At 39.6% G+C, this 27,475-nt stretch overlaps 2 protein-coding genes and 1 non-coding gene across 14 annotated transcripts in view; 2 read left to right on the top strand and 1 right to left on the bottom strand.

Annotated features, from left to right (window-relative positions):
* LOC139763519 (uncharacterized) overlaps positions 1–9,873 on the bottom strand; it is a 64,747-nt gene extending 54,874 nt beyond the window's left edge. For 5 of the 7 annotated variants that reach the window (XM_071689680.1, XM_071689734.1, XM_071689727.1 and 2 more), the window contains exons 1-4: positions 9,164–9,584; positions 6,616–6,687; positions 4,848–4,889; positions 2,961–3,204 (exon numbers count right to left, since the gene is read on the bottom strand). In XM_071689680.1, coding sequence (XP_071545781.1) covers positions 2,961–3,204; positions 4,848–4,889; positions 6,616–6,687; positions 9,164–9,436 — 631 coding nt within the window. In that variant the 5' untranslated portion in view covers positions 9,437–9,584. Of the gene's footprint in view, positions 1–2,960; positions 3,205–4,847; positions 4,890–6,615; positions 6,688–9,163 lie in introns of all 7 variants that reach the window. The other 2 variants (XM_071689689.1, XM_071689708.1) reach the window with 2 other exon arrangements.
* The window catches only part of LOC139763543 (syntaxin-7-like), a 66,654-nt gene continuing 49,043 nt past the window's right edge, over positions 9,865–27,475 (top strand). For 2 of the 6 annotated variants that reach the window (XR_011716191.1, XM_071689775.1), the window contains exon 1: positions 25,339–25,461. The gene's annotated coding sequence lies outside the window, so the exon portion shown is untranslated. Of the gene's footprint in view, positions 9,983–22,959; positions 25,538–27,475 lie in introns of those variants that run through there. The other 4 variants (XM_071689760.1, XM_071689744.1, XM_071689767.1 and 1 more) reach the window with 4 other exon arrangements.
* Positions 17,628–17,709, top strand: TRNAS-GCU (transfer RNA serine (anticodon GCU)). The gene has a single exon. It is a non-coding gene; the product is annotated as a tRNA-Ser (tRNA).

Here is a 27,475-nt window from a genome sequence, read left to right as displayed (position 1 = left end):
ATACATGATTACACATCCCACCTGCCATCCCCCTCAGTAATATCACATCCAATATCCTCTTTTCTGTAAGCTTTTAATCATAATGCAATTCAATAATGTCCGCAAACCCTGAATGCCAATTACCCGCAAACACTAACAATATGTACACACCTTTCAAGAAGCCAAGTATTCTGAGACAACATTTTTCATTCAACATACAATTCCACAAACTTCTCCCTACATCCACTTACAATGGACCTCATGTCCCCTCATTATACCCTCAACATGAACATCATTCACTCTTGCATTCAGATCATCTACCACCTACAATCAATACCTATTATAAAAACTGATAAAGCCCTCACTCACCTCCTCTCAAAAAGCACCTATTTCTTCTTCACTCCTCTAACTACCAGGTGCATGTGCTGTAACAAGCATCCACCTCTTGTTTACTTTCATTCTAACCTATATCAATCATGAACTCACTTCCTTGCACTCTTTAACAGTCCCTCAGTTCCTCCTTTATCACAAGTGTCATCCCAATTCACTCATCCTTTCACAAAACCAAACTTTAATCCCCTGAATACTCCCAAACTACTTCATCTTGTTTCCCTTCAACTCACTCTGAGACAAAGCAACAAGGTTTCCCTCATCAAATATAAAACCTATCTCTCTATTTCTTTTATAAGACATATCTCTTCCTTTCCTCACCCCGGTTACATCCATACATGAAAAAAAAAAAAAAAAAAAAAAAAAAAAAAAAAAAAAAAAATTTTTTTTAAACCCAATAACAAAAACTTTTTTAAAACCAAAAAAAAAAAAAAAAACCAAAACCCAAAAAACAAAAAAACAAAATAAAAATAAAAAAAAAAAAAAACAAAAAAATTTTTAAAAAAACCAAAAAAAAAAAAAAAAAAAAAAACCAAATTTTTTTTAAAAAAAAAAACAAAAAACCCCCAAAAAAAAAAAAAACCCCAAAAAAAAAAAAAAAAAAAAAATTTTTAAAAAAAAACCCCCAAAAACCCCCAAAATTTAAATTTAAAAAAAAAAAAAAACAAAAAAAAAAAAACCCAAAAAAAAATTAAAACCCCAAATAAAAAGAAAAAAAAAAAACCCCAAACCCAAAATTTGGAAAACAAATAAAAAAATTTAAACAAATGGGAAAAAAAAACTTACCCCCAAACAAAACAAAAACCAAAAAAAATAAAATAAAAAAAAAACACCCCAATTTAAGACACACCAACCAAATCCTTCACAGAAAATTCAATTTGGCTCTTCCTTCTGCAATTTTTACCTTTTAATTACCCATCAACTGTCTTCTCTCTCTAGTCTAGACCACACACACACAAAAAAAAAAAAAAAAAATCTAGCACTAGCACCATGCCAATGGTTACTTACAACCTGATGTTATCAAGAGTTTCCCAAACCATAAACTTTCTCTGCTGGTTCATATAACAGACACTGTAGAGAATCCTCAATTTAATTCTTCTAAGGCTTACACATTCACCTAAAAATGTACTTTTTTGTTAACACAAAAACGAGGAGAAGTGGGAGACCAAATTGGAGGTGGAAAGATGGAGTGAAAAAGATTTTGAGTGATCGGGGCCTGGGCATGCAGGAGGGTGAAAGGCGTGCAAGGAATAGAGTGAAGTGGAATGATGTGGTATACCAGGGTTGACGTGCTGTCAGTGGATTGAATCAGGGCATGTGAAGCGTCTGGGGTAAACCATGGAAAGTTGTGTGGGGCCTGGAGGTGGAAAGGGAGCTATGGTTTCGGGCATTATTGCATGACAGCTAGAGACTGAGTGTGAACGAATGGGGCCTTTGTTGTCTTTTCCTAGCGCTACCTCGCACACATGAGGAGGGAGGGGGTTGGTATTCCATGTGTGGCGAGGTGGCGATGGGAATGAATAAAGGCAGACAGTATGAATTATGTGCATGGGTATATATGTATGTGTCTGTGTGTGTATATATATATGTGTATATTGAGATGTATAGGTACGTATATTTGCGTGTGTGGACGTGTATATATATATACATGTGTAAGGGGGTGGTTTGGGCCATTTATTTCGTCTGTTTCCTTGCGCTACCTCGCAAACGCGGGAGACAGCGACAAAGCAAAATAATAATAATAATAATAGATATATATACAAGGAAGTATACTTATTTGGTCAGCCAAAAGGCATTTGCTTGAAGGCTAAATGCATGATGGCATTTCAATAGCCAATTCAATGATTATGGTGATCACCATACCCTAGAATTTTCAAAACCATAATTTTTCTCAAAGCAACAAAATTTCACAATATTCTCAGTACAGTGTATGACACCATCAACTCCAAAATAACTTTAAATGCCACAGGATGTAGTAAGCAACAAGCCTATAAAGTACTATCTTGCCTTAGGTGCTGAAAAGGAGCCTAGAACTATTCTACACCTTCTGTGTAAGACCTGCTGGTCTTCATTTTCTCACCACTTCTTTCTCATATCTTTCTTCCCCTATTTCACATCCTAGCATAATAAGGCCTTATGTCTGCGACTAAAGCCAGTCACAAAATATAAAATGACCAGTAGTATGTTTTCAAATGAATTATTACTAAACCTGCCCACATTCTCTCACATCTATGTATATTTTATATCATTTGGCCTTTACAATCACATTTAGACACCCATCATCAACATCTCAATAAACATTCCTTTAGTATGTAAAACCTCACTCATAGTCACAACATTTAAAACTGTGACTATCCATCAGAATCTTATCATCTGTGTAAGAAGTAACATTACTTACTCAATGTTACCAACTCCCCTAAATCATTCCAAAAAAAGCACAGTACACAGATTTTCATCAAGAGAGCATCACACTTAACGGAGAACATTGCATCAAAACTTTTTTAATTTTCAGTTTGGTAAAATGAAACTAAGGCCTCTCACATGCTACAGGAAAAATCAAACTAACAAAAATAACATGCAATTATATTAACCTCTGTCAGGTGAGAAAAATCCTGGGAACAGTTTCCTTTCTGTGCCTACTGCCTTTGCCATAAACCCTGTAGACTCCTTTGGCGGTGAAGATGGCTTGAAAAATGAAATCCCTCCTTCTTTTGGGGGTGATGAACTAACTCTTTTTATTCCAGATGAAACAAGTGACAGCATGGTAGGAAGGCCACCCTGACGAGTAATATCTAATACCATTTTGTCGTGTGTTTCTGCCTTCTTCTTTGCAATCTGAAAAATACCCAAACAGTTATGAAGCAAAGTTCAACTTCAAAATATCTTCCACAGATATCTAAAAAGTGCTAAGAATATCGAAAAAGTCTGAAGAACATGTAAAAAGTGTTAAGCAAAAAAAAGGCAGGGCATCATGGGCATTATCAAGAGCACTTGATTACAGCACCATTCTACTCCTTAAAATAGTGTATATATCTATCTATTTATGTCTGATTCCCATTTGTGAACTCCCTCAAGGGAGTGGCTAAGGAAACAAAGTCTCCATACCTGGTGAACTTCAGTGCTGTTTCTTAGCCTTTAGTGTCTCACTCTTAACAGGCAACTGGCTGAGGGCAACTCTGTGCAATGTGCTCAGAGGCTCTGACCTAATGCTCCTATCAACTATTTCTCCATAATGTTTTTACCTAATGTTCCTGCCTCCTACATCTACATGATAATCCAGCTAATGTTCCTACCATATACTTCTACCTAATGTTTCTACCCAATGCTCCTGTCTAAAATTCCTACCTACTTCAATCTATTGCTCCTACAGTTTTGCTAAATGGCAGGGCTAGCACATAGCACTCACTGCAGGAAAATCAAGAGTTACAAAGGATGAGTTGTGTGAGTTAACTATCAAGGTTATGTATGACGAGGAGAGACTGCATGCTTGTGTACAAAATGCCAGCAGTCCAGCTGTGTAATGCACCAAAACCACAGCCTATTATTCACAACTAGGCCCCACAGATCTTTCCGTGGTTTCCCCCGACTGCTTCATGTGCCAAGGTTAAGTCCAATGACAACACATTGCCCCATGCATACCACATCATTTCAATTTACTATCCCATAAATGACTTTCACCATCCTGCATGTTCAGACCCCAAGCACTCAAAACCCCATTCACTCCACCTCCAATTAGGTACCCCCACTCTCCTAGTCCCCTCGAACCCTGAAACACATTTTCTTAGTCAACCTCTCCCCACTCATTCTCTCTGTATCTATCCACACTATTTCAGCACACTCTCCCCAGTTCACTAACCACAGTTCTTACTACCACACCTCTCTCCCACCTTATCACTTCTTATACAATCAATCTTGATCACACCAAACACTGTCCTCAAACACCCAACTTACAACATACTCACCCTCCTCTGTGCATTCTCATCTATAGCTCATGCCTATTTGCATCCAAATGATGTCAAGATTACTAAACCTTCAAGCATACTCATCTTTGCCCTCCCAGACAGTGAACTATACCTTCTACACACCGTCAATGTTCCTAGGACCCCCACACCCACTAGACTCACCTCAGCATCCATATTTCCATTTGCTATCATGTCCACTCCTAAGCATCAAAAAACCACTTCATTTCATCCATGTCTTCTCCATTCAAAACTAACACTTTTATCATCAGGCTTATGATGCAGTAGTTACATGCATTTATAGTTAAACAGACTCTGCTTTAAATGATTTAAAAGATATTCTCATAAAAGTCAAAGTGATATCATGCCAATTCAAATATTATACAATATATAATATAACCTCATGCATAAGTAAACCATCAAATAAATTCACATATCAAACATACCTCTCTTATCTTAAAGAAATTAATATTCATCAAATATAAAGTAAATGCAACAAAAGAACATTAGCTGTCATACCTTCAATGCTTCCCGGTACTCTTCATCTGACTCTATTGGAAGCTGAAAAAAGTACAATCATATATTGAAGTACATATCAAAAACTAATGCAAGCTATCTGATCTAACTGTCAATAACATTATTATCCCAATCTCACTTGATCCCATTCTTTTTCTTTGCAAGTAAAATCATAATATGGCCTCTCAAAAACCAAATTCCTCAGCTATTTAAGTACAGGTTGTACCTCTTTTTTAATCTAGCAACCTTGGGACCTGGCCACTGCTGGGCCACAGAAAATGCCGGAAAACAGGAATTTACCTTTAAGTCAAACACAGTTGATGATCCAATCTCATAGTACTCGCACAAAAGTTCCTTTATCTAATTTTTTTCGGTAGCTCCTCCTTTTGAAGCACTGATAATGATTAATGCTTATGCTTATTGGCACTAGCACTATCTTCTGAACCTCTTGAATGACATCCTGAAGGGCTAAAATACAGCTGAATCTAATAAATGAACAGGACTGTTTATTAGCTAGGCTGTAGTGTAAACAGATTTTGGTGCCTTAGCACTGCTAACAGCACCACTTTGGTGGTAGATCCAAAAACTAATAACTAATGGCGACAGATTCAAAATGTGCCAGACCACAGAGCGCCGGATTAGAGAGATACAATCTGTATTCCAATAAAAATGCATTTATCTCCATTTTCAGGTACAGTAACATGCAGATCACTTACAGAAACCTAGTCATGCTCCAAAAAGATTAAAAACTTGCTTCACCACAGGAACAGTTATGATTACCATCTGACAAATGCTCCATCTGACCCCATCAGTAAACATTGGTTTGATTCATTAATCTAGTAGTAAAAAACAATATACATGATATGGCTCCAAGTGAATTGACACATCATTCATACTTCACACAAAAGAAGGGCAAGTAGAAGAAACTATTCAGTTTCATAATCTCTATCACTCTTTTCTGGAGAATAGTTCTTTTACAGATACATGGCAGTCTATGTCAAGGTCTTACCAGTCATCTAATTAATGCTTCACCTATAACAACTTGTCCCATCTAGGTAGATACCAATGAACCTGAAAGTGCCATAAGTCCTTGAAAAAGAATAAAAATCTAATTGCAAATGAAAAAAATGCAAAATACAACCATCTTCAAAGTTCAGATAAACATACTTGTCTTCATGGTTCTGCACCATTCAAGCCAACAGCAACAAGAGAAAATGCAATATCTAATCTTAATCTACTAAGATTTGTGATATATGTAATGCTACTTGGATCACATATGAAGCAACCAACCTCAACCTAGTGCAGTGACATGACAGAGGTTAGGAATGTCAACATTTTAAGGCTCATCTTTAACTCAACTCTGTACATGACTGAGCTGCTATTACTCTTCTCACAGTCAGGTTGTTTAAGCCTAAGACCCACATATTTAAACATCCTCTCAAACCTGGTTGATTTAGTAACTTTTGTAGATATGTTTGGCGAGTTCTTCAATTTCTGCACTCAGCATGCAAATCTGGCAATAAGCCAAACTAACATACATGGAAACCTTAATATATGCAACATCTTATTTCACAGTCCTCTAAAGCAAAATCATATACCGTAGGCCATCTACAATATTAACTGGTAATGCCCAGGAATGTTTCTAAAAATTTCAGAGCCAGCATTTAAAATCAGGGTCATTCGAATTACCAGAAATTTTTCCTTTTTACCAAATCACGCCAATTTTTTTTTCAACAAATATTAAGCAGAAAACATTTCGTACAATACATACCTTATCACCTTCATCATCATTATAACTGACACAGATATTTTCCTGGTGATTCATACTCAGCAAGTTCTGAAACTAAAGATGTTTTGGTTACATATCATTTCGAGAAAATTTCTGAATATTACATAAGAAAAATGCAGTTATTAAAACTCACTTCCAACATGCATGAAAGACAAAAGAGCAAAGGAATCTGTAGCTACTTCAATATATTGTGTAAACAAATAAAATTACTCTGAACCAAAAACTACTTCATATAATTAATACAATATGTTTACCTCAATTATACCATAATCTTGCTCATATTCATAAACTCTCAACATGACAGTCTTCTCTAATATCACAGAAAATATAATGCTCCCATCCACATTTTGTAATTTCATTCTGTTCTCTAAATACTTCATTATTACTGCAGAATAAAATCACTTCATATCAAAAGCTAACTGATGTGTACCTAAAATGGCAACTTACCACAATAAGGTAAATAATAGCGGCTATAAAAGGTCACATAATGTTCTCGTGTTCTGCTGATTCTTTTTTACGTTGCACATATATCTACATTGATTAACTCCACATCTTCCATATCTAAATCCCTCACTACTGCCTTAACTATAATTCAAAACAAAATACATTACAATGCTCTGCATCATGCTCTGAAACTGATATTCAAATCCCTCATCACTACTGTCTTATTTACCATTGCAAAGTGGAATACAGTTGAGTGCTTTGCATCAAGCTTGAAAACTTTTATTCCATATCCACTAAGCACTCCACAACCCAAGCAGAAAAAAAAGCACATTATCCAAATATAGTTTCCATGTGAAGTTAAAATGATGAACAATAGATGAATCTGAAGAGGAGGACTGAGACGCATAGGTAAGGAACATGAAACAATCAAATCCCAACATCAGACCTGCCTAGAAAGCAAACATTGTCATGAAATTTGTACAGAGGTCTTTTAAACATACACAAACATATTCTTAATATGTTTAAAGTTTTCCCACGTCCACACCTTAAATACCGATATCAAGACTGATCTCTGTACTACAAGGAAAATACAGTATCAACCATCTGGAAGAAGACCTTTGGAAAGCCATCCAACACTGTATCACAAAAGCTTGGGTAAGGCTAAATAATTAGATGCTATAATCATGGGTGGAGATTCAAAGAAGTTCAGCAGAGAGGTCTACACAGCTATGTATATAATACACACATGTTTGCCACTGCAAAGGAAAGACCTCCTAAAGTGCAAGTGACTGCACTGAACTTATAAGGTGACAAGTTCAACATTTATTCTTACTGATGGGATACTCTCAAACTGAACTTTACCTAAAATTGTACCAATGAGAGTAAATTACACAGTGAACTATATATTGTAATTCACCAATCATGATCTATTCATCCTTATGGACAAGTTTTCCATTACAGCAGCAGTCTACATTCCCTGCATAACTTTATAACTGGATTTACCGATTTTTGCTTATAGAAAACATTTGAGTAATTTATCAGCCTAGCTACAAAAAAAGTAGCTTTGGTCAATGAGAAACTTTTGCAATGGTAGTATCTGCATGTTTAGAGAACAAATAAGTTGCTGTACATAATTTGGTTTTATATTTTTTTCTGTGGTACCAAATAAGGCAACAGTGGTGAGCATTATGAATATTAGGGCAGATATGGAATTAAAATAAAAATGGGTAAAACTGTATAAAGAAAATATCAACAGAATCAAAACAAACTTTACTTCACCTCCCTATCATCTACAATTATCAACATTCTAATCAAAGTATACCCATGACTGAGCACTGCATCAACTACTGCCCAATGTCAACAAACAAATGACGACCAAGATATTGTCTGAGCCATCACCCAGCCTCCCGACAAGCAGCCATTCTATGTAGTCTCTAGCAGCATACCCCATTAATGACACAAATTTCTACTGCAAATCTTGGCTGCTAAGGTAAGTTGGGTGAGGTTTACACAGTTTTGCCGATTTCACACAAGTGTTTAACCCATTTAAGCATTCTTTAACCCCACTTTTTCCCAAAATATACTACTGCCGCTTTACTCAGTATCATTTAGTACTCCTTAAAATCGATCCCAATATCAAAAAACAGCCTCAAAAAGGCACTATTACCTAAGGTGAGGAGTCAAAGGTAAAAGCCCTCTTCAGATGAGTTCCACAAACGTTAGTCAAAAACTCCTCCAGTTTTCACGAGATTCAAAATTCAACTTTGAAACTTCAAGACTCGAGAAGCATCTGCTAAATAAGAGTACATGCACTGCTAGGTATAAATACAGAATCGCTAAATGCAAGTGCAGATCAGAATATATTCTTACTCCAATCCCACCGATAACAAAAACTTCCCTCTCTAGTAGAAGTCGGTACAGTCTATATAAAATGGCACAGAAAAAGCAATTATGACTATTACCCTCACAAATGCTGTTAACTGGAGATATTCGAGCTTTTAAAGAAGAAATTACATGCTGTTGCGACCGACCCAACTTTTTCTAAAGCCTAATAAACATAACACAAATCATTATCATAAAGACTTACAAGGTATGATTTGAATTTCTTCCAGTCCAGTTCTGACAAGTCTTGATCCATTAATCCCACTTCACCAATTGCTTTGCCATAGAACTGAATGCTGAAGACAACAGCGTCTGACTCTGAAACGCAAGAAATTTTGGTAGAGTTCGCCATGGCAGCATCGCTGGCCGGGGCTGCCATAGGCGTCACGATCCGGTTGTCATCCTTTTCAGTTAAATGATCCTTCTCGATACCATCCATGGCAACGTCATCCGAAGAGCCAATAATTCCGTATTTCATTGTTTCAGAGGTTCACTGATCATACAGTTCGACGTGACTGGTACGGTATATACCATATAAACAGTTCAGAAGACATGGAACTGCGTATTGCCTACGGACGACAGACCTGCGCGACTATTGTGGAGGCGACGTTCGTGTTACTACATGAACTTGTATCCATGAATAACAGCCTTCTACATCTTACATATCTTCTACTGTACCTTTGATTACATTCTATATAAGCATACTTTATAAACTATTCAATAGTGGGGTGAAGATACTGAATGATAGAGTCAATATGAGGTACTGAAGATATAGATAATAGACTTCGGACACTAGCAACACAGCTGATGACTGACGCATGCGCATATGCAGCAGCTGTTAACTGTAAACAAACAAAGGCCACAACAAATAACAATAACAGCCAACGTATGTACTCTAAAGGGAGGCACTTACTGATGCCTGAACATCTTAGTTTTCTCAATAGAGAAGCCATTACTGCCGATAGATTCTAAAATCATTGCGTCCCATTACGACACTAGCTTTCATCATAATGGTCATGCGCAGGTGAGTTGCCCTCAGAATTTCAGTCAGTGGTGTAATTTCTTTCCCGGTTTTGCTTCCCGTTTGTTGGATATAGTACATAACTAGTATAAAATCTAATGAGGTAATGAAATTGTAGCAAATCAAGGACATATAACTGAGTGGAGATATCAATAAACTTTGGTAGAATAGGTAGATAAACAGGTAATGATAACTTGTGAAATTTATCAAATATTTTCCATTTTTTTACGCTTAGTTCATTTCCTATTTACATGATGTTGACTAAATCAAGTCAAGAATGTATGAGAATTTATCTTGTTGAATTAATTGACTGTGGGATTTGTGGCTCTGTCTGGGCGATAATCTAATAATAGTGAAGCGATGCTGAGTGTTATTCTAGTGCTTTAGAAGGGTCTTGTTGCCGAGAGCCTGTCATTGTTCCAAGGGCGTGTCATTGTGCTGCAGGAGGGAGGAGACGGAGCCAAGGGCCTGTGACTGTGCTGTAGGAGGGAGGAAACGATGCCGAGGGCCTATGGTTTTGCTACAAGAGGGAGGAAACGGTGCCGAGGGCCTGCCATTGTGTTGCAGGAGGGAGGAGACGGTGCTTAGGGGCCTATGGTTTTGCTGCAGGAGGGAGGACACGGTGCCTAACCTGTGGTTGTGCTGCAGAAAGGAGGACACGGTACCTAACCTGTGGTTGTGCTGCAGGAGGGAGGACACGGTACCTAACCTGTGGTTGTGCTGCAGGAGGGAGGAGACGGTGCTGAGGTTTTGTGGTTGTACTGCACGAGGGAGGAAAGGGAGGAAGCGATATCGAGGTCTTGTGGTTGTGCTGCACGAGGGAGGAGACGGAGCCAAGGTCTCGTGATTGTGCTGCACGAGGGAGGAGGCAGTGCCAAGGTCTCGTGGTTGTGCTGCACGAGGGAGGAGACGGCGCTGAGGTCCCGTGGTTGTGTTGTCGGAGGGAGGAGACGGTGTCTTTGACCTACGGTTGTGCTGCAGGAGGGAGGAGGGGGTGCCGAGGTCTCGTGATTGTACTGCAGGGGGGAGGAAGTATTAACATGATTAGTCAAACTAACAAGTCACTAAGCATAAGACGGATATGCAAACATGTAAAACTTTTAATAGACTTACATTTATAAGCAAGAAATATGGAAGAAGAGGCGAGAAAGCTCTCGTCATACGACTCGCGTTGAACAATCTTAACTTTTAGGGAATATTCTCATTTTTTTATCGTCTTCGCACAATTTTATCGTGCTTATGAGATTACGGTAAACGTATTGATCACTCCTTAACAAACTCTGTAGAAATTGATTCCAAATGCATCTGTACATCTAAGTTGCAAATTAAGTACTACTTATTTCCCCGTTAATCAAAATATAACCAAAATTCAACTACCAGAACACGGGCCGAGACAAGGTGCTACAACTTCATACCCCAGCACCACGTTACAGTGTGCACGCAGCATTTATCCACGTCCGCCTTGAGAGTTTGGGTGAGCGAGTATCAGTAAACTTTAGGGAGAATGTTTTGGAAGGTTAATAATGTGCGAAAACCAAGAGAACAAACAGGAACGTCAGTGAAGGGGGCAAAAGTGAGAGAGAGAGATGGAGTATTTTGAAGGACTGTTGAATGTATTTGATGAAAGATGGCAGGTGTAGTGTGAAGTGAGTCATGGAGAGTGTTTTGGTGGAGAGAGAAGAGGCAGTGAAATCCTTAGTAAGATGAAATGTGGCAAGGCGGCTGGAGTGGATGTTATAGTTGTTGAATTTATAAAGTGAGTGACTGTGTTGTTGATTGGTTGGTAAGGATTTTCACTGCATGTATGGATCAAGGTGAGGTGCCTAAGGATTGGCAGAATGCATGTATAGTGCTACTGTATAATGGCAAGGTGGACAAAGGTAAGTATTCAAACTAAAGAAGTATAAATTTGTTGAGTATACCTGTTAAGTTGTATTGGAGATTATTGACAAATGGTGAAGGCATGCACTGAATATCAGACTGGGGAGGAGCAGTGAAACAGATGAATTTGTATGTGGCGTCTATGGATATGGAGAAAGTATGTGATAGGATTGATAGAGATGTCTTGTGGAAGGTCTTAAGAATATACACTGTAAGAAGAAAGCTTCTGTATTTTATTGTAATTATAAGTAGGAATTGTAAATGAAAGACATTTTAGGTATGTTAAATTGTGTATAAGATGCATGACAATTTCACATTACATTTATGGACCATTGTTTTGGAGCGTTGGATTGCTCTAAGCTCTACGCTATCGCTTTTTCTGAAACATAATTTTGCCTCTCCGCCTTACTCCTTCGTCGTTTTCGCCATTTTGGTTTCATTTAAAGCTCCAGAACCCCCTTTTATGGTACTTCTGCATCTTCATGGCTGCGCTACAAGGAAAGCAAGGAAATGATGGACTTCTTTGAAGCGCCAAGTTCCTAAGCGAGCTGCACTGTGTAGTGACGTTACAGCCCTGTCAATAGGTTAAGTGCATTAACAAGATTTCTCTTGCACTTTTGAATTAGTGTTTTAGTTGTTACTCGCAGGTGTGTTAGGATGCATGACATATTTCTACATGTCATTAGAATTAAGTATTAAATGTAAGAATATTCGCGGCCTTTCCTTTGCCTACAGGAAGTGAGTGGTCACTGTATGCTTAGCAGTCCATTGGCCTAGTTGGATCATTAATGTCTTTATGAAGGGGTTGTACTAAAACTATGGCTGTGGGCCCCCATAGTAATCTGACTTGATCATCATTAATTATCTAGTAGTAATTAGATTTTTTCTTTTTTCTTACCTATATATACTTTACCCTGAGCCAATTATCTTTTTGATCAACGAACCCTTAGGGGTGGATGAACAACTGGGTTGACTGTGGACCGACTTTCGCAACTAGGATTCGAACCTATGTGCTCGACCTTGGACTGCCCGTGAATGTTCCATGGTCAGTAACGCCAACCGTGAAACATGGAGATACATCATCTCTGGGATATTCTGTGGTTGCAAGATTAATATGGGATCCTCATAACCAGACAGAGAGTTGATATTAAACTCACTCTGGGTCATACAGAACTCAGTGATTCAGAAAATTATAGCAAGATGAGAGAAAATTTTCTCTATCTTTTAGGGGTTTAGCGAGTGAACGTTCTGGTTCGGATTGTTGAGGTAGCAAGATGAGAGGAAAATGTTCTTTAATCTTTTGAGGGTTTAGCGAGTGTTCTTGTTCGGATTGTTGTAGTGATATATCAGAGAAGACGCGGAAACATGTTAAGCAATTACAAAAATACTTTATTGTGTAGGTTGTACAAGGTAACACAGGGCAATGGCTTCCTGGAGGTGTAGGATTATGGTGAAGAGATAAAGCTAGGTAGGCCAAGTAATTTGAAGCAGACGTGGCAAGGGTCCTGTAATTCTGGTGACTGTAGGCGATAAATGAAGCAGGAGCATGTGGAAGTGCAAGGATTCCGAATCATCATGGAGTTCCTGTAGGAGCAGGTGGGTCTGGCCCGTATCGCGGCTAGTAGGGTGTGCGGTGGTGCCGGATAGTGTTAGGGTTGCAGGAGGCTCCTGGAGAGACGCTAGGGATGCAGGAGTACCGCGGACGTGGCCGTTGGCCCCTTGTTACAGCTCCTGCCCGTGACGGGCGAAGGCTATGTTCCATGCGATTCCTGCCGAAGGTAGACTTGGGATAAAGAGGCAGCGTTTGACCTGCCACTGCCGACGTCGAGGAGTGTAGGTGTGAGGGATTAGTACTGCGGGTGCAGATATGATGATGGGCCACCAAACACGTTCTTCCGAAGATTATTAAGTCAGGTGAGGACACAACTGTCACCCAGTCAGTAGCGAAGTCATTAAGGTGACCTTGGGTCACCTTAAAGAGGTTTTCCTAGCAATAAGACTAAATTCATTCTTTTTCTTGCATGTTAACAGAGATCCTCCTATTTTGTCACGGATAATTGTCTAGTGCTGGGACACACCCTCTTCATAATGATGTTTAAGGAGCTGCCTGTATCGTAAACGGTACTTGATATACTTGTAAAAAGGCGGATGGGCGACACATGTTCTGTAGGGCAGGTTTTCTTATTCACAGAGTAAGAAACGAGCAGTTTAACCACTTGAGCACGACATTCTGATGCCGTGACCTTTGAATCCAACTGCAATGACTGTCAGAGTTCACCTTATACTCAAAGGTCGCTAATGTGTCGTAACGTCGTATGAGTCCTAAATATGTATTAATTTACGAAAGTAGTCAGTTTTTTTTGTTTTTTTTTGGATAGGTGAGTGTGTGTGTGTGTGTGGGGGGGGGGGGGGGGGTTGGGCGGGAAGTGAAGGAATGATGTTGACAGCCTAGCTGCTCACGGGAGACTTACGGTACTCGGGACACGCCGCCTTCATATGGTGAGATATTGTCAACACCTATCTGTACCTCTCCCCGCCATTCGGTTTACTTTTTTCCTACAGACATTTGCGTTGGAATGCGGTACATTTAGTCACTCTACAGACAGATGGTCATGAAGAAATAACTAATTTTGAGCAACAGTAACTGTTCAGTGGTGAAGGCCATGCCCGGGCTGATCGATCTACACCACTCACGTGTTAGGTGTGTATGTTGTCCCATCTCGGTCAACAGCTGACTATGAAGCCAGAGTTTGTACCAAACGTGAGAAAAAGATTCCAAACTTTTATCCCCCCCCCCCTCCCTTTAAACATGAAGTCGTGGGGCGCAAAACGTTCAACCTGGCAATCTTTGCTCTCTCGTGTAGTTTGACATTCACAGTGAAATGAAGCCAGTTGATGTTTGAAATCAATTTCTGTTTTATACTGAATTACTTGAAGGGTGTGGATTTATTGATTTCATGTAACTGTGTGAGGCTGGGTAATACGTGTATGCGTAAGTGCATGTAACGCTGTGCACTCATTGGCTGTTGTGTGGTGCTGGAGCATGTAGTTGTAGCATAACGTCTTTGCCCGTGTTCTGGTTTTTATTTTAGGGTGGTACTTTTTGACTAGTCTGCCACTCATTCATGTGTTCAATTTTCAATGGATGATAACCTCAACGATGAAATTCAGGATCTTTGAGAGAATCTTATGCTTTTGATTTAGGCGAAAATACAAAATCAACTCATTAAAAAGTCACCGAGAAAAATATTAGATATCTTTCAGATTTACATTAACAAATATGAACTCTGGACAACTTGTATTCTAAGTTCTCAGTCCGACGTTGAGATTGAAATAGTCCTGAGAACATTAGAGCACACTGTCACGATCCCATCATGGTATGATTTAAATTCTTGACCATCAGGAACCTCTCCTTGGTAGCAACGGAAGCTTTACCAGAGTCAGGTTTCTTCCCTCGACGACCAGCTTACAGCCAGCCGAGGAAAGATAAACAATCGTGTCACTAGCTAAGATATCGATGAATTAGAGGACCGTGTCCGTGGGGCCTAATTTTCAAGCAGTAAAATTCTAGGGTTAATATTTCTTTTGGGACCAGTAAGTCCTATAATTAAACACTGAAATGATTGCTTGTTTAAGATATCACTTGTTCGAATTTTTTTTTTTTGGCTTGTAAATACACTGAATTTTTGTTTGAAATGAGTACATGTTTAAAGTATTTCACGATGTCATTTTTTTATTTTTTTTCCCTCCAAAATCTTAGGATAGGGACTAATTTTCATGCTAGATATGATTCGGGGGCTGAAATTTTGTCTGGGAGCCATCAAGTTCTGTAATTACGTAACAAATTACATGTTTAAGTATTTCATTACCATGCACTTTATCCTCATGTGATGTCAGGGAGGAGGCATTTGACATATTTTACATTATGATATGCTAAGTATAAAAGCCTCATTATATTCCAGTTTTGAAAGATTCTTTTATTTTTGGCTGATTTATTACCTCTTTTTTTTCAATTTTTGATGTGGAAAATATATATGCTTCAAAATCTTTAAAAAGTGTGTGATATATGATGATGAACACTTGGTGTACTTATTATCGGTTAGCTTTTACAGTGACATCATTTTCGGTTCTCTGTAAGAAATGTGATTTGATAATTTCATTTATAATTTGTCTTTAACTGAATATAAAAAACAATGCATAGTAGCATAAGATGCGTGTCAGCCATTCATAAAAAAAGTAATAGTAGATACTTTTTTACTGTATCTGATAGCTGCTGTACACCAGGCACTGTCGAGGAATCTATTGCTGCAGTTGTGCATATATTCCCAGAAAACTTTTGACACTACACAACACAGGATGTTGAGAGAGAAACTTAGTCTTCAGTCAAGAATAAGTTGGAGGATGCCACAGTGGATGGAATATTATCTTAGTGGAAGGGAGCAAAGGACACACAAGTCGGGGGAGCATTCTTAAGAGAGCGATTCACAAGCAGCGTACCTCATGGCTCAGCATTAGCACCACTACTGCTCTCGGTTTGTCTACAGGTCTTGCCACATGGGCTGAACTCTGATATGTGTGCGTTGACGCCAGGGTCATGAGAGGAGGAAAGAATAAGGATTGCATTAAGATTGCAAGGGGACCTGCACCAACTCCAAATTTGGTCTGGAATATGGTTGGTGAAATTCACCCCTAATAGATGCTAAGTAATGAGGGCGGAACACAGTGACAAAAGGCCCCATTACCGTTATCATTAGTCTGAGATAAACTACAGAAATCTAAGTGTGAGGAAGATCTGGGATTGGACATTGCACCTAATCTGTCGCCAGAGGTATCCGTATCAGGATTATCAAGGAGACAAACTGTCTACAGGCAAATAATAAAGCATCGCTTAAGTATGTACAATTGTCCACGAGACCAAAAGTTGAGTATGCTTGTCATTTCCGATTACCCAACCTGAAGATCCACTACGATTGGCCCAAGAAGGTCAGAAGGAGGGCGACAAAATGGACCTTGAATTAAGGGAAGTGAGATACAGAGATAAGCCAGAGACTGCTGATTTACCCGCCAAAGAAAAGAGAAAAGCGAGGAGTGACCTGATCACAACCTTTAAGGTTCTTCGTCCATTTGATGACCGACGACGATCAGCTCCTGGTGAAGGGCGGCGGCATAGCAACCAGAGGGCACACACACACACACACACACACACACACACACACACAAGCTAAGATAAAGGAAGCTTGTTGGAAAGGTCGTGTGGGGAGGTACCTCTACAGCGTGAGGGTCGTGGTCTGGCGGGTGACCGAAATGAATCATGTGATGCAACTGCCCGTGTTGGCGGCATTAAGAAAATTCAGGAGTTAAGTGACAGTAGAGAAAGTTCATAAGATGGGAATTCCATGGGGGTGGAACTACCTTCCAGCAGTGAAACATTAGGTGATTATTCGCGCGCACATACACACACACACACACAGTCTAGGGTGTGTGTGTGTGTGTATACATACAGAAAAGTGACATAGTAAATATATACAGGGTTAAGCAATGGAGCAAAACAGTAGTCACACACACACACACACACACACACACACACACACACACACACACACACACACACACACACACACACACACACACACACGTACATTCTAAAATACAGATACAAATATTCCAAGAAAGAGACCAGCCTTGTAGAGCAGATACTGCAGCTTTAAGATAACCTACTCTCGTCTTCTTCCATCATATTGTCTACAATCCATACATCATATTGTAGGACGAGGTGGCCGAGTGGTTAAGGCGTTGGACTGCTAATCCAATAGGGTCTCCCTGCGTGGGTTCGAATCCCATCCTCGTCGAAATGTTTTCCGGTGGCGCCTCTTGTAACTGTGGACGAAGTACAACACTGCGTCTGGCTCAGTGTTCTGCCGACGCACCATGACGACCCCGGTCGATTCTCGCTGCTTTTTCTGATATCGTCACGTACCTCGTGTGGGAATAAAGCAAAATGAACGCAATCGTGTGTAATGAACTCCCAAAGGCTGAGAATCGAAGTCGGGCCCATTGACTGATAGCAAACGTGTTTACCACTGAACCACCATCGAGTGTTAAAACCTGGTGCATTGGTTCGCTTGAACTTTATATTTCTGTATGATAACGGAATGAACAGTTTTTATTTATGATAAGCGTGTGTTCAGCTTAACCCCTTGAGCACGACGGTACGGCCCTTAAGCACGACGGTACGGCCCTTGAACTTGAAGGTACGGACCTTGAATAAGATGGTACGGACCTTGAAGAAGATGGTACGGACCTTGAATAAGGTGGCACAGCGCCTGTGCACGATGGTACGGCCCTTAAGCACGACGGTATGGCCCTTGAACGTGATGGTACGGCCCTTGAACACGACGGTACGGCCTTTAAGTTAGGTGGCATAACCTTCCACCTGACCCTTAAGAGTTAGGTCAACGGTCAGGCCATGATACCCCCAAGAGCCATACAGTCGTGCCCCAGGGTCGTACAGTCGTGCATAAGGATAGTACCGTCGCACTCAGGGTCGTACTGTCGTTCCCAAGGATAGTACCATCTTCAAGGGTCGTGCCGTCATCCTCAAGGGTATAACCGTCGTGCACAAGGGTGATACCGTCGCCCTCAATCGTCGTAACGTTGTTCAAAGGTCGTACCGTCGTGCTCAAGGGTTGTAACTTCGTGCTTAAGGGGCGTACCCTCGTGCTTAAGGCACTAAGCGAGGGACAAAAGGCAATATAGAAGAATGAAACATGGTTTATACCAGGTATCTGAGAGTGTTGTAGAGTGCAACAATATTTGCGAATATTGTGTTTCTCTTTTTGCGAATATCATGTTTCCCTATTCTCAAATACCTGTGTTTTCCTTTACAGTGGAAATATAGAAAACGTAGCTATTTCCTCCTCAGAAAGCTTTCAGGGTATACGATATATATATATATATATATATATATATATATATATATATATATATATATATATATGCAAAGAAGTACACAGCGAGTGTACGCACGACGGAGATAGAACAATTATTCGCCGTTTCCCGCGTTCGCGAGGTAGCGTCAAGAACAGATGCCCGAGCCTCAAGGGTTGACTCTCCGCTTGGCCTCTATCTCTGTTCCTTCATTTGGGAAAATAAAAACTGGAGGGGAGGATTTCCAGTGACCCACTCCATATATATATATATATATATATATATATATATATATATATATATATATATATATATATATATATATTTTTTTTTTTTTTTTTTTATACTTTGTCGCTGTCTCCCGCGTTTGCGAGGTAGCGCAAGGAAACAGACGAAAGAAATGGCCCAACCCCTCCCCATACACACGTACATACACACGTCCACACACGCAAATATACATACCTACACAGCTTTCCATGGTTTACCCCGAGACGCTTCACATGCCCTGATTCACTCCACTGACAGCACGTCAACCCCTGTATACCACATCGCTCCAATTCACTCTATTCCTTGCCCTCCTTACACCCTCCTGCATGTTCAGGCCCCGATCACACAAAATCTTTTTCACTCCATCTTTCCACCTCCAATTTGGTCTCCCTCTTCTCCTCGTTCCCTCCACCTCCGACACATATATCCTCTTGGTCAATCTTTCCTCACTCATTCTCTCCATGTGACCAAACCATTTCAAAACACCCTCTTCTGCTCTCTCAACCACGCTCTTTTTATTTCCACACATCTCTCTTACCCTTACGTTACTTACTCGATCAAACCACCTCACACCACACATTGTCCTCAAACATCTCATTTCCAGCACATCCATCCTCCTGCGCACAACTCTATCCATAGCCCACGCCTCGCAACCATACAACATTGTTGGAACCACTATTCCTTCAAACATACCCATTTTTGCTTTCCGAGATACTGTTCTCGACTTCCACACATTTTTCAAGGCTCCCAAAATTTTCGCCCCCTCCCCCACCCTATGATCCACTTCCGCTTCCATGGTTCCATCCGCTGACAGATCCACTCCCAGATATCTAAAACACCTCACTTCCTCCAGTTTTTCTCCATTCAAACTCACCTCCCAATTGACTTGACCCTCAACCCTACTGTACCTAATATATATATATATATTATCCCTGGGGATAGGGGATTAAGAATACTTCCCACGTATTCCCTGCGTGTCGTAGAAGGCGACTAAAAGGGGAGGGAGCGGGGGGGGGCTGGAAATCCTCCCCTCTCGTTTTTTTTTAATTTTCCAAAAGAAGGAACAGAGGGGGCCAGGTGAGGATATTCCAAAAAAGGCCCAGTCCTCTGTTCTTAACGCTACCTCGCTAACGCGGGAAATGGCTAATAGTTTAAAAGAAAGAAAGAATATATATATATATATATATATATATATATATATATATATATATATATATATATATATATATATATATGTGTGTGTGTGTGTGTGTGTGTGTGTGTATGTGTGTGTGTGTGTCTGCAGTAAATAGGAAAAGGCAAAATTTTAGGTGTGGTTGGTGGATGATATATTGAGGTGGGTCTGAGCCGAAAAGCGAATCACAGATGTGAATTATTCCTATGTAGTCGTTGCCTCGTTAAGGAATACAGTCAAACAGGGACCGTTAGACTGTTGCAACCACACAGGCTGTTGGTTCTCAGTCACAGTAATGGGTTGGGGGAAGGGGTGAATTTGAAGTCACAGTGAACAGATGTGTTACCAGACATGAGCCTCTTGACGTCCAGTCCCGGGACGTGGGCGGGGTCTGTCCTCGGTGTGGGACGGACGACTTGTAGCAGCAGGTCGGCACGTTGCCCAGTCGACCCCCTTGGGGCGTCTCTGGGCAAGGGAGTCGAAACCACGGGACTACTCCTCCCATACCGGTCATGATCACACACACACACACACACACACACACACACACACACACACACACACGAGCCATAAGACATCAGCCATGTTGAACTGACATGATCGTAAGCCTCAGGTGAAGGTGGCCCGTCAGCTGGAAGGTGATATGCCTGCCCACCTTCCTCACTGGTCACGCTGGTTACACTCAAGTGTTGGGTGTCTGCTGGTTCGCCTCGCCTCACTTGATATATTTACTTTTATGGGAGATGAGACGGCACGGCCAACTGAATGTCCTTAATATGGCCATTTGTCATATATATATATATATATATATATATATATATATATATATATATATATATATATATATATATATATATATATATGCAGAGGGAGAGAGCCTGGTTGAAAGGGCCATCATCTCGGGTGTGTAGAATGGCTCGGGCACATGGAGAAGATGAGAGAAGAAACATTGATGTAGAGGACGTGTGTGTCAGAGGCGGAGGAAGCGAGGAAGTCGATGGAAGGATGGAGTGGAGGGGGCTTTGAGGTATCGGGATCTGAACATTCAAGAGGGCGAAGCGATTACTAGGTAGAATGAAGTGAAGGCAAACCATACAGTGGTCTGTGGGGCTCCGCCGTGGCAGTGGATTATGGTTTCATTGCAAAATTAATATAAAACTCATCCGACCTTGCTATACGCATTTTTATGTTCTACATATAGGCATCAAACAGTATAGCACCCTCCTGATATTGTGATACTGCTAATGGAAATACTCAGCTGATGTTCGTATGTACCTTGTTTTATGTTGTTTTCTTTTGGTATATAAGGTGTAAAAGTATCAAGGGTTATAAGAAGCATTTGTCCAATTTTTATTGTTTAGTGCCATTTTCTTTACCAAAGAAATGTTGTCTCCAGTAGTGTTGTTGGGGAGGTCTGTACAAGCCTGGGGTTGGGAATATAACACACTGGCGTCAGGTGTGTTGCCTTTAGTAGTGTTGCTGGGGACGTCTGTACCCTTGGGCTGTGAAGGTTAACCAGCCGGGTTCACCTACTCAAGCAAGTTTCTTATCATTTATCTGACTTCTCTGGTCAGTTAATAACAGATGAAGCTGGTTATTGATCCTCTCTGCTGTCTCAAAAGTTCGACCAACTCTGGATCGTATGATTGATCTTGTACTGCTTGATGTATCAAATATTAATCTGGAATAATTGTCGTACACCATATGATTATTTTTGAACGCGCAAATTGTAATAGAATATTTGTTAAAGCCAGGCTGAAGTTAGGCCTCTCGAGTCGAGAATCATTAGATATAAAGATAGATTATTCCATGATTAACATAGCATTATGCGTCCTCAAAAACGATAGATTATCCAGGTTCCTGGGGGATGAAATATATATAATCTTGAATGAAATTCTGACGATTATGAAGATTTCCGTTTTCGGTTTACACCATTGTAACTACTATGTAAATTATCTATACTTATTATTATACTTTGTCGCTGTCTCCCGTGTTAGCGAGGTAGCGCAAGGAAACGGGAGATAATGGCCCAACCTACCCATACACATGTATATACATACATGACCACACATGCACACATACATACCTATACATTTCAACGTATACATACATATAAATGCTCAGACATACAAATATACACATGCACATATTCATACTTGCTCCTTCTTCCATTCTCGTCGCCACCCCGCCACACATGAAATAGCATTATGTATATTATGTATATCATGTATATTATGTATTATGTATAGTATGTATATTATCTCTCCTAAATGTGCAGAAACTCACTTCTGTGCCTTGATTTAAACGTCGTGCATAGGTGCCTTACGGTCGTGTTAAAAAAAAATTAGTATTATGAAATATTGAATAAAAGTTTTTGTTTTGACTCCCACAGTATGATAATGTGTATCTGAACCCACAAGCATTTCTTCCTTATACACAAACAGTAATTACAAAAGAATTATGCACATCAGCACAGAAGGGTAGAAAACAGACAAAATTTGCTTTTAAGATGTAGATTTCTTTTTCAGGAATTGTCTGACTCAAAAACTTTCTTTGGTGTTATTGATACACATTGGAATCTCTTATTTTAAAGATATCTTCTAATATACCTTTCCATACGTAGCAACGTAGGGAATGTGTCGCTTGAAAACCCTTCTTAAACGCAATAATAGCTCACTTGTATGGCAGGAATTTTGGTGTTTATAACTATGGTTCACCTAAACACAACCAGATGGCGCGAGTGACCTCGGTGCCCAGTGCATACCTAATGGAGTCATGTGGAATATCAGCGGGCCTTATAAGCTTCGCTCCGCCGCCATGTCCGTTGTCGTTGGTTAACTTACGAACTAAAACGGACATTCAGCCTGACATATCCACCTGAAAACTTCTCGAATCACTCCATGAATTCGGCCAGACCTCGCCTCTCCTGTAGCAGCACCATGAGATCCGGCCAAAGCCTCATCGCTTTGGAGCAGCACCTCAAGACATTGCACCACCACCACGAGAGAACACCTTCTTCACCTCTATATCATCTCCGGCACCAGCAGTAGCTACTGTCTGTGTACCTGCACTCCTTCGTGAATTTCAGCGTAACATTGTTGTGCTACCTGTATTTCTGTACCCTCTTGTAATTCTGGATGCTACAGAGTAATACAGGTAATGCGTCTTTACCTGCTCAGTAGCACGGTCGCATGTGACACGAATCACATTTCGATCACGAATGTGACACACTAACGCCACGCCCACGGCTGTAGCGTCAGCACACTCACGTTATGTATTTGTTGGCATGATACGTTCTTACACTGACGTAATGCACTTTGTGACGTAATACGTATGTACGATAGACTCAGTACCTGAAAAATGTGCAAAAGACTCAGTAACTGACACATATACGATAGACTCAGTGCCTGACACATTTGTACGATAGACTCAGTCCCCGACACATGCTATGTACGATAGACTTAGTATCTATCACGTGTGCTCTGTACGTCTGACAGTATGATATCAGGTTTGTAGTGATTATGTATGAGGCTGAATGTAATTAATTACATAATTCTGAGTGATTGTAGTTATTGAAAATGAGAACTAATTGTAATTGTCATTTCTTGTTCATGTTTAATTCCACTGTAATGACATCATGAGACTGGGGCATTGTAAAGAAATACTGACAATATGAAAATGAGTCTGCATGAAATGCTTCCATGTGCACTTGACTCACACATGAGTAAGTGCGAGTACTTGTACCCCAAGCATGAACCCATAATCTTGGAGTAATCATGATAATGTAATCAATTACATTTTATGTAACTTTCATTATAATTTGAGATTATTGTGACCTAGTAATTGTATATGATCTAAAGTTTGCATGGGCAGCTGTAAATGACTGTAACTGATCTAAATCATGTAATTGCTCCAAGCCTGCCTGATTTATATGTATGGTAGACGCATCACGGACACATATATACGATATAGTTTTTAAGACATACATGAGATAGACTCGGCACTCGACACATATATACGCCGGGCCGGTTTCTTAGCCATATATGTGATAGATTCGGTACCTGACATACGTGCGATATGCTCGGTACCTGACACATGTGCGATAGACTCGGTACCTGACACATATACGATAGACTCAATATTTGATACGTATGTATAGTATACTAATAAAATGACATACAATGAACTCAAGTTAATGATTCATATACGATAGTTTGCACAATGTTGATAAGATCTTAGGGGAGATAAGATAGTACGGAAACTTACAAGAATTCAAGAATGCTTCCATATTAAACGCATTTTAAATTTCAAAAGTTTATGCTCAAGAGAAACGGGACGCCATCCTCAGTTCTTCAAGGCTAAAAGAAACTCCAGAACAAGAGTGAACAACTGGAAGTTAGATAAAGATGAATTGGGGAACGACATATGAGGAAGCATTTCTTCAGCAACACGGTTGTGGACTTGTGGCACAAGCAATGCAACCAGCAAGTAAATTCACACATCATTATATAGATAAACCTGTGGCAATGGAAGATTCATAAGCCGCAAAGATGCGTCTCTTATACGCAGATAGATTATAACATGTACTTCTGGCAGATTCAGGGTGTGATATAACTGCTTTTTGATATCATCGGTTGTTATAGTTGCCATAAATGCTTTGTACTGTTATGTTTACCTTATGACAATGCTAAATTTATCTTATGGTATTATTATATCATGGTGTTGACATCAAAGATTTCACTAAGGAAATGTCATTTGTAGAGATAATTTAATTCGACTGTAAGGGCAAAATAGACTACCATCGCATTTTCTTAAACGAACGGAAGCTCTAATGCCACTAACTTATGCCACGACCGTATTAACTGTGTGAAATTATCTAAATATTGGATAATACGTTTTAGAAAATCACGAATATGTAGAGAAATTTTGTTACAATCAACATTAGAAAAATATTTCTTAAAAGATTTCGATAAGGTTACCTTAAAAATCGTACGGATTGCAATCCATGAACCCAGAAAGAAATATGCATATAGGATTAAACATCATCTTAGATCATATTGTGTAAGAAGATATAAATATGTGCATTAATTATTCAGTGTTTAGATATATCTAAACATACGCAATTACCTCAAGATGTATGAGAATGACGTGTGAGTTCGTTCCGACGGTCGTGTTTCCAAGCCAGCGCCGAAGGTACGGGATGAGACGAAGCGTTGGAGGCCTGTAGACGTCAGTGAGTCACCTGACTTTTCTCTCAGACTCTCTTAGTTTTACCATTACCTTGTCATTGGCATTGTGCACGCCTTACAGTTAAGTATTGTGTATATAGTATATAGCAAAAGTTGGAGGTGGTATGGTGAAGAGTGTGGAGGTGTAGGGTAAAGGAGTTGTTCGTCAGCCTTACTGATGACTTCCTGTTATTAGAGGAAAGTGGGTGTAACTAGAACCTTTTTTCGAGAGACGTTAATGTTTTAGTAGTGATTTTATGTCACTGTAGAGATGTGTAAGTCTTTATCCGGAGGTACTACGTGGCGTAGGCATAGTATGGGAGGCGGTGTCCCAGATCTCTCAATTCAAGAAGTCTGTCGAGGTGAACCTAATTAGGGTGATTAGACCATACTCCCCACGTATAAAGGAAAGAGTAGTATTTGTTCATCCTTTATCAGTATATTGTATTCTAGCTGACGTTGACAAGAACTTAATTTGTGTCTGTGCTAACATTCCAATTCTGAATTGGGGTGTTCCAACAAATTTCATGTTTTAGGTATTTTGAAGAACTTACAAGTATTAAGGAAAGCTTAGGAGCCTGGAGGTTATTTTAAAGTATTTGCCTGTTGGAATTCTGTAACTATGCTTGTGCTTTAGCTTGACCCATAACTAAACTGGTGATATGCCATTGTCACGTAAAATAACTCATGATAATTATTAACTTTGTCTAAGACACTTTATTACTTGATCTGTCGAGTTACCCTCACGAGAAAAGTAATTGTAGGTATTAAGGGTATTGTTTTGTTTAGATGTGCCACTTTATAACTGAATTCTACCTTTTGACTGTCGCTCCTATAGAAATTTAGTGCTCGCAGGTGGCACTTTTGAGAAAACGTCAAATAAATTGTAGTTTTTTGTACCACTCAAAAGAGCTTCATGCACGCAAAAAAGAAATATGTATATATATATATATATATATATATATATATATTTTTTTTTTTTTTTTTTTTTTTTTTTCATACTATTCGCCATTTCCCGCATTAGCGAGGTAGCGTTAAGAACAGAGGACTGGGCCTTTGAGGGAATATCCTCATATGGCCCCCTTCTCTGTTCCTTCTTTTGGAAAATTTAAAAAAAAAATGAGAGGGGAGGATTTCCAGCCCCCCGCTCCCATATATATATATATATATATATATATATATATATATATATATATATATATATATATATATATATATATATATATTCTTTTTTCTTTTCTTTCATACTATTTGCCATTTCCCACATTGGCGAGGTAGCGTTGAGAACAGAGGACTGGGCCTTTGAGGGAATATTCTCACCTGGCCCCCTTCTCTGTTCCTTCTTTTTTTGAAAAAAAAGAAACGAGAGGGGAGGATTTCCAGCCCCCTGCTCCCTCCCCTTTTAGTCGCCTTCTTTGACACGCAGGGAATACGTGGGAGGTATTTTTTCTCCCCTATATATATATATCAGTATGATACCATACCAATGGCACAATGAAATTATCAGATGAATAGATGTTTAGGTTGCAGAATGGCTAGGCTAAAGAAGTGTTCCCCTGGTGGTGTGATATATACAATCATGTTATATTTTCCAATAATTTTTTGTTTACATTTATTTATAGCTGTAAACATTATGTAAATACATGTACATTATCTATATATAGTTTGCTGCTTGCACAGAGCAAAAATGGTCAGTTACCCTCCAGGATGTTTTGATGGTTATTGATATTTAGGTTAATAAAAATATGACATGTATGGCAGGAAGGCGGTTTTGCTGTTTAGAGGATTGGTTTACAGCTCTCTCACCTATGGTGAGCAGATCTAGTCCAAGAAATCATATATGACATGGTTAAAGTAAGTTGGCAAGAAGTGATATATTTGATTTGTCCACAGTGGATGAGTTAATGGCTTAATATATAGGAGAACAGAAGCAGTAAGTCCCAGTTAATAGAGATACTGAGGGAGAAAGTACTGTACTGGGATGTATGTATTGTACTGTACTGTATTGGATGTATACTG

Source organism: Panulirus ornatus, chromosome 3 (assembly GCF_036320965.1).
Source record: "Panulirus ornatus isolate Po-2019 chromosome 3, ASM3632096v1, whole genome shotgun sequence".
Taxonomy (NCBI): Eukaryota; Metazoa; Arthropoda; class Malacostraca; order Decapoda; family Palinuridae; genus Panulirus; species Panulirus ornatus.
The sequence above is the reverse complement of the archived record's forward strand: the minus strand, read 5'-3'. Positions and strand labels throughout refer to the sequence as shown.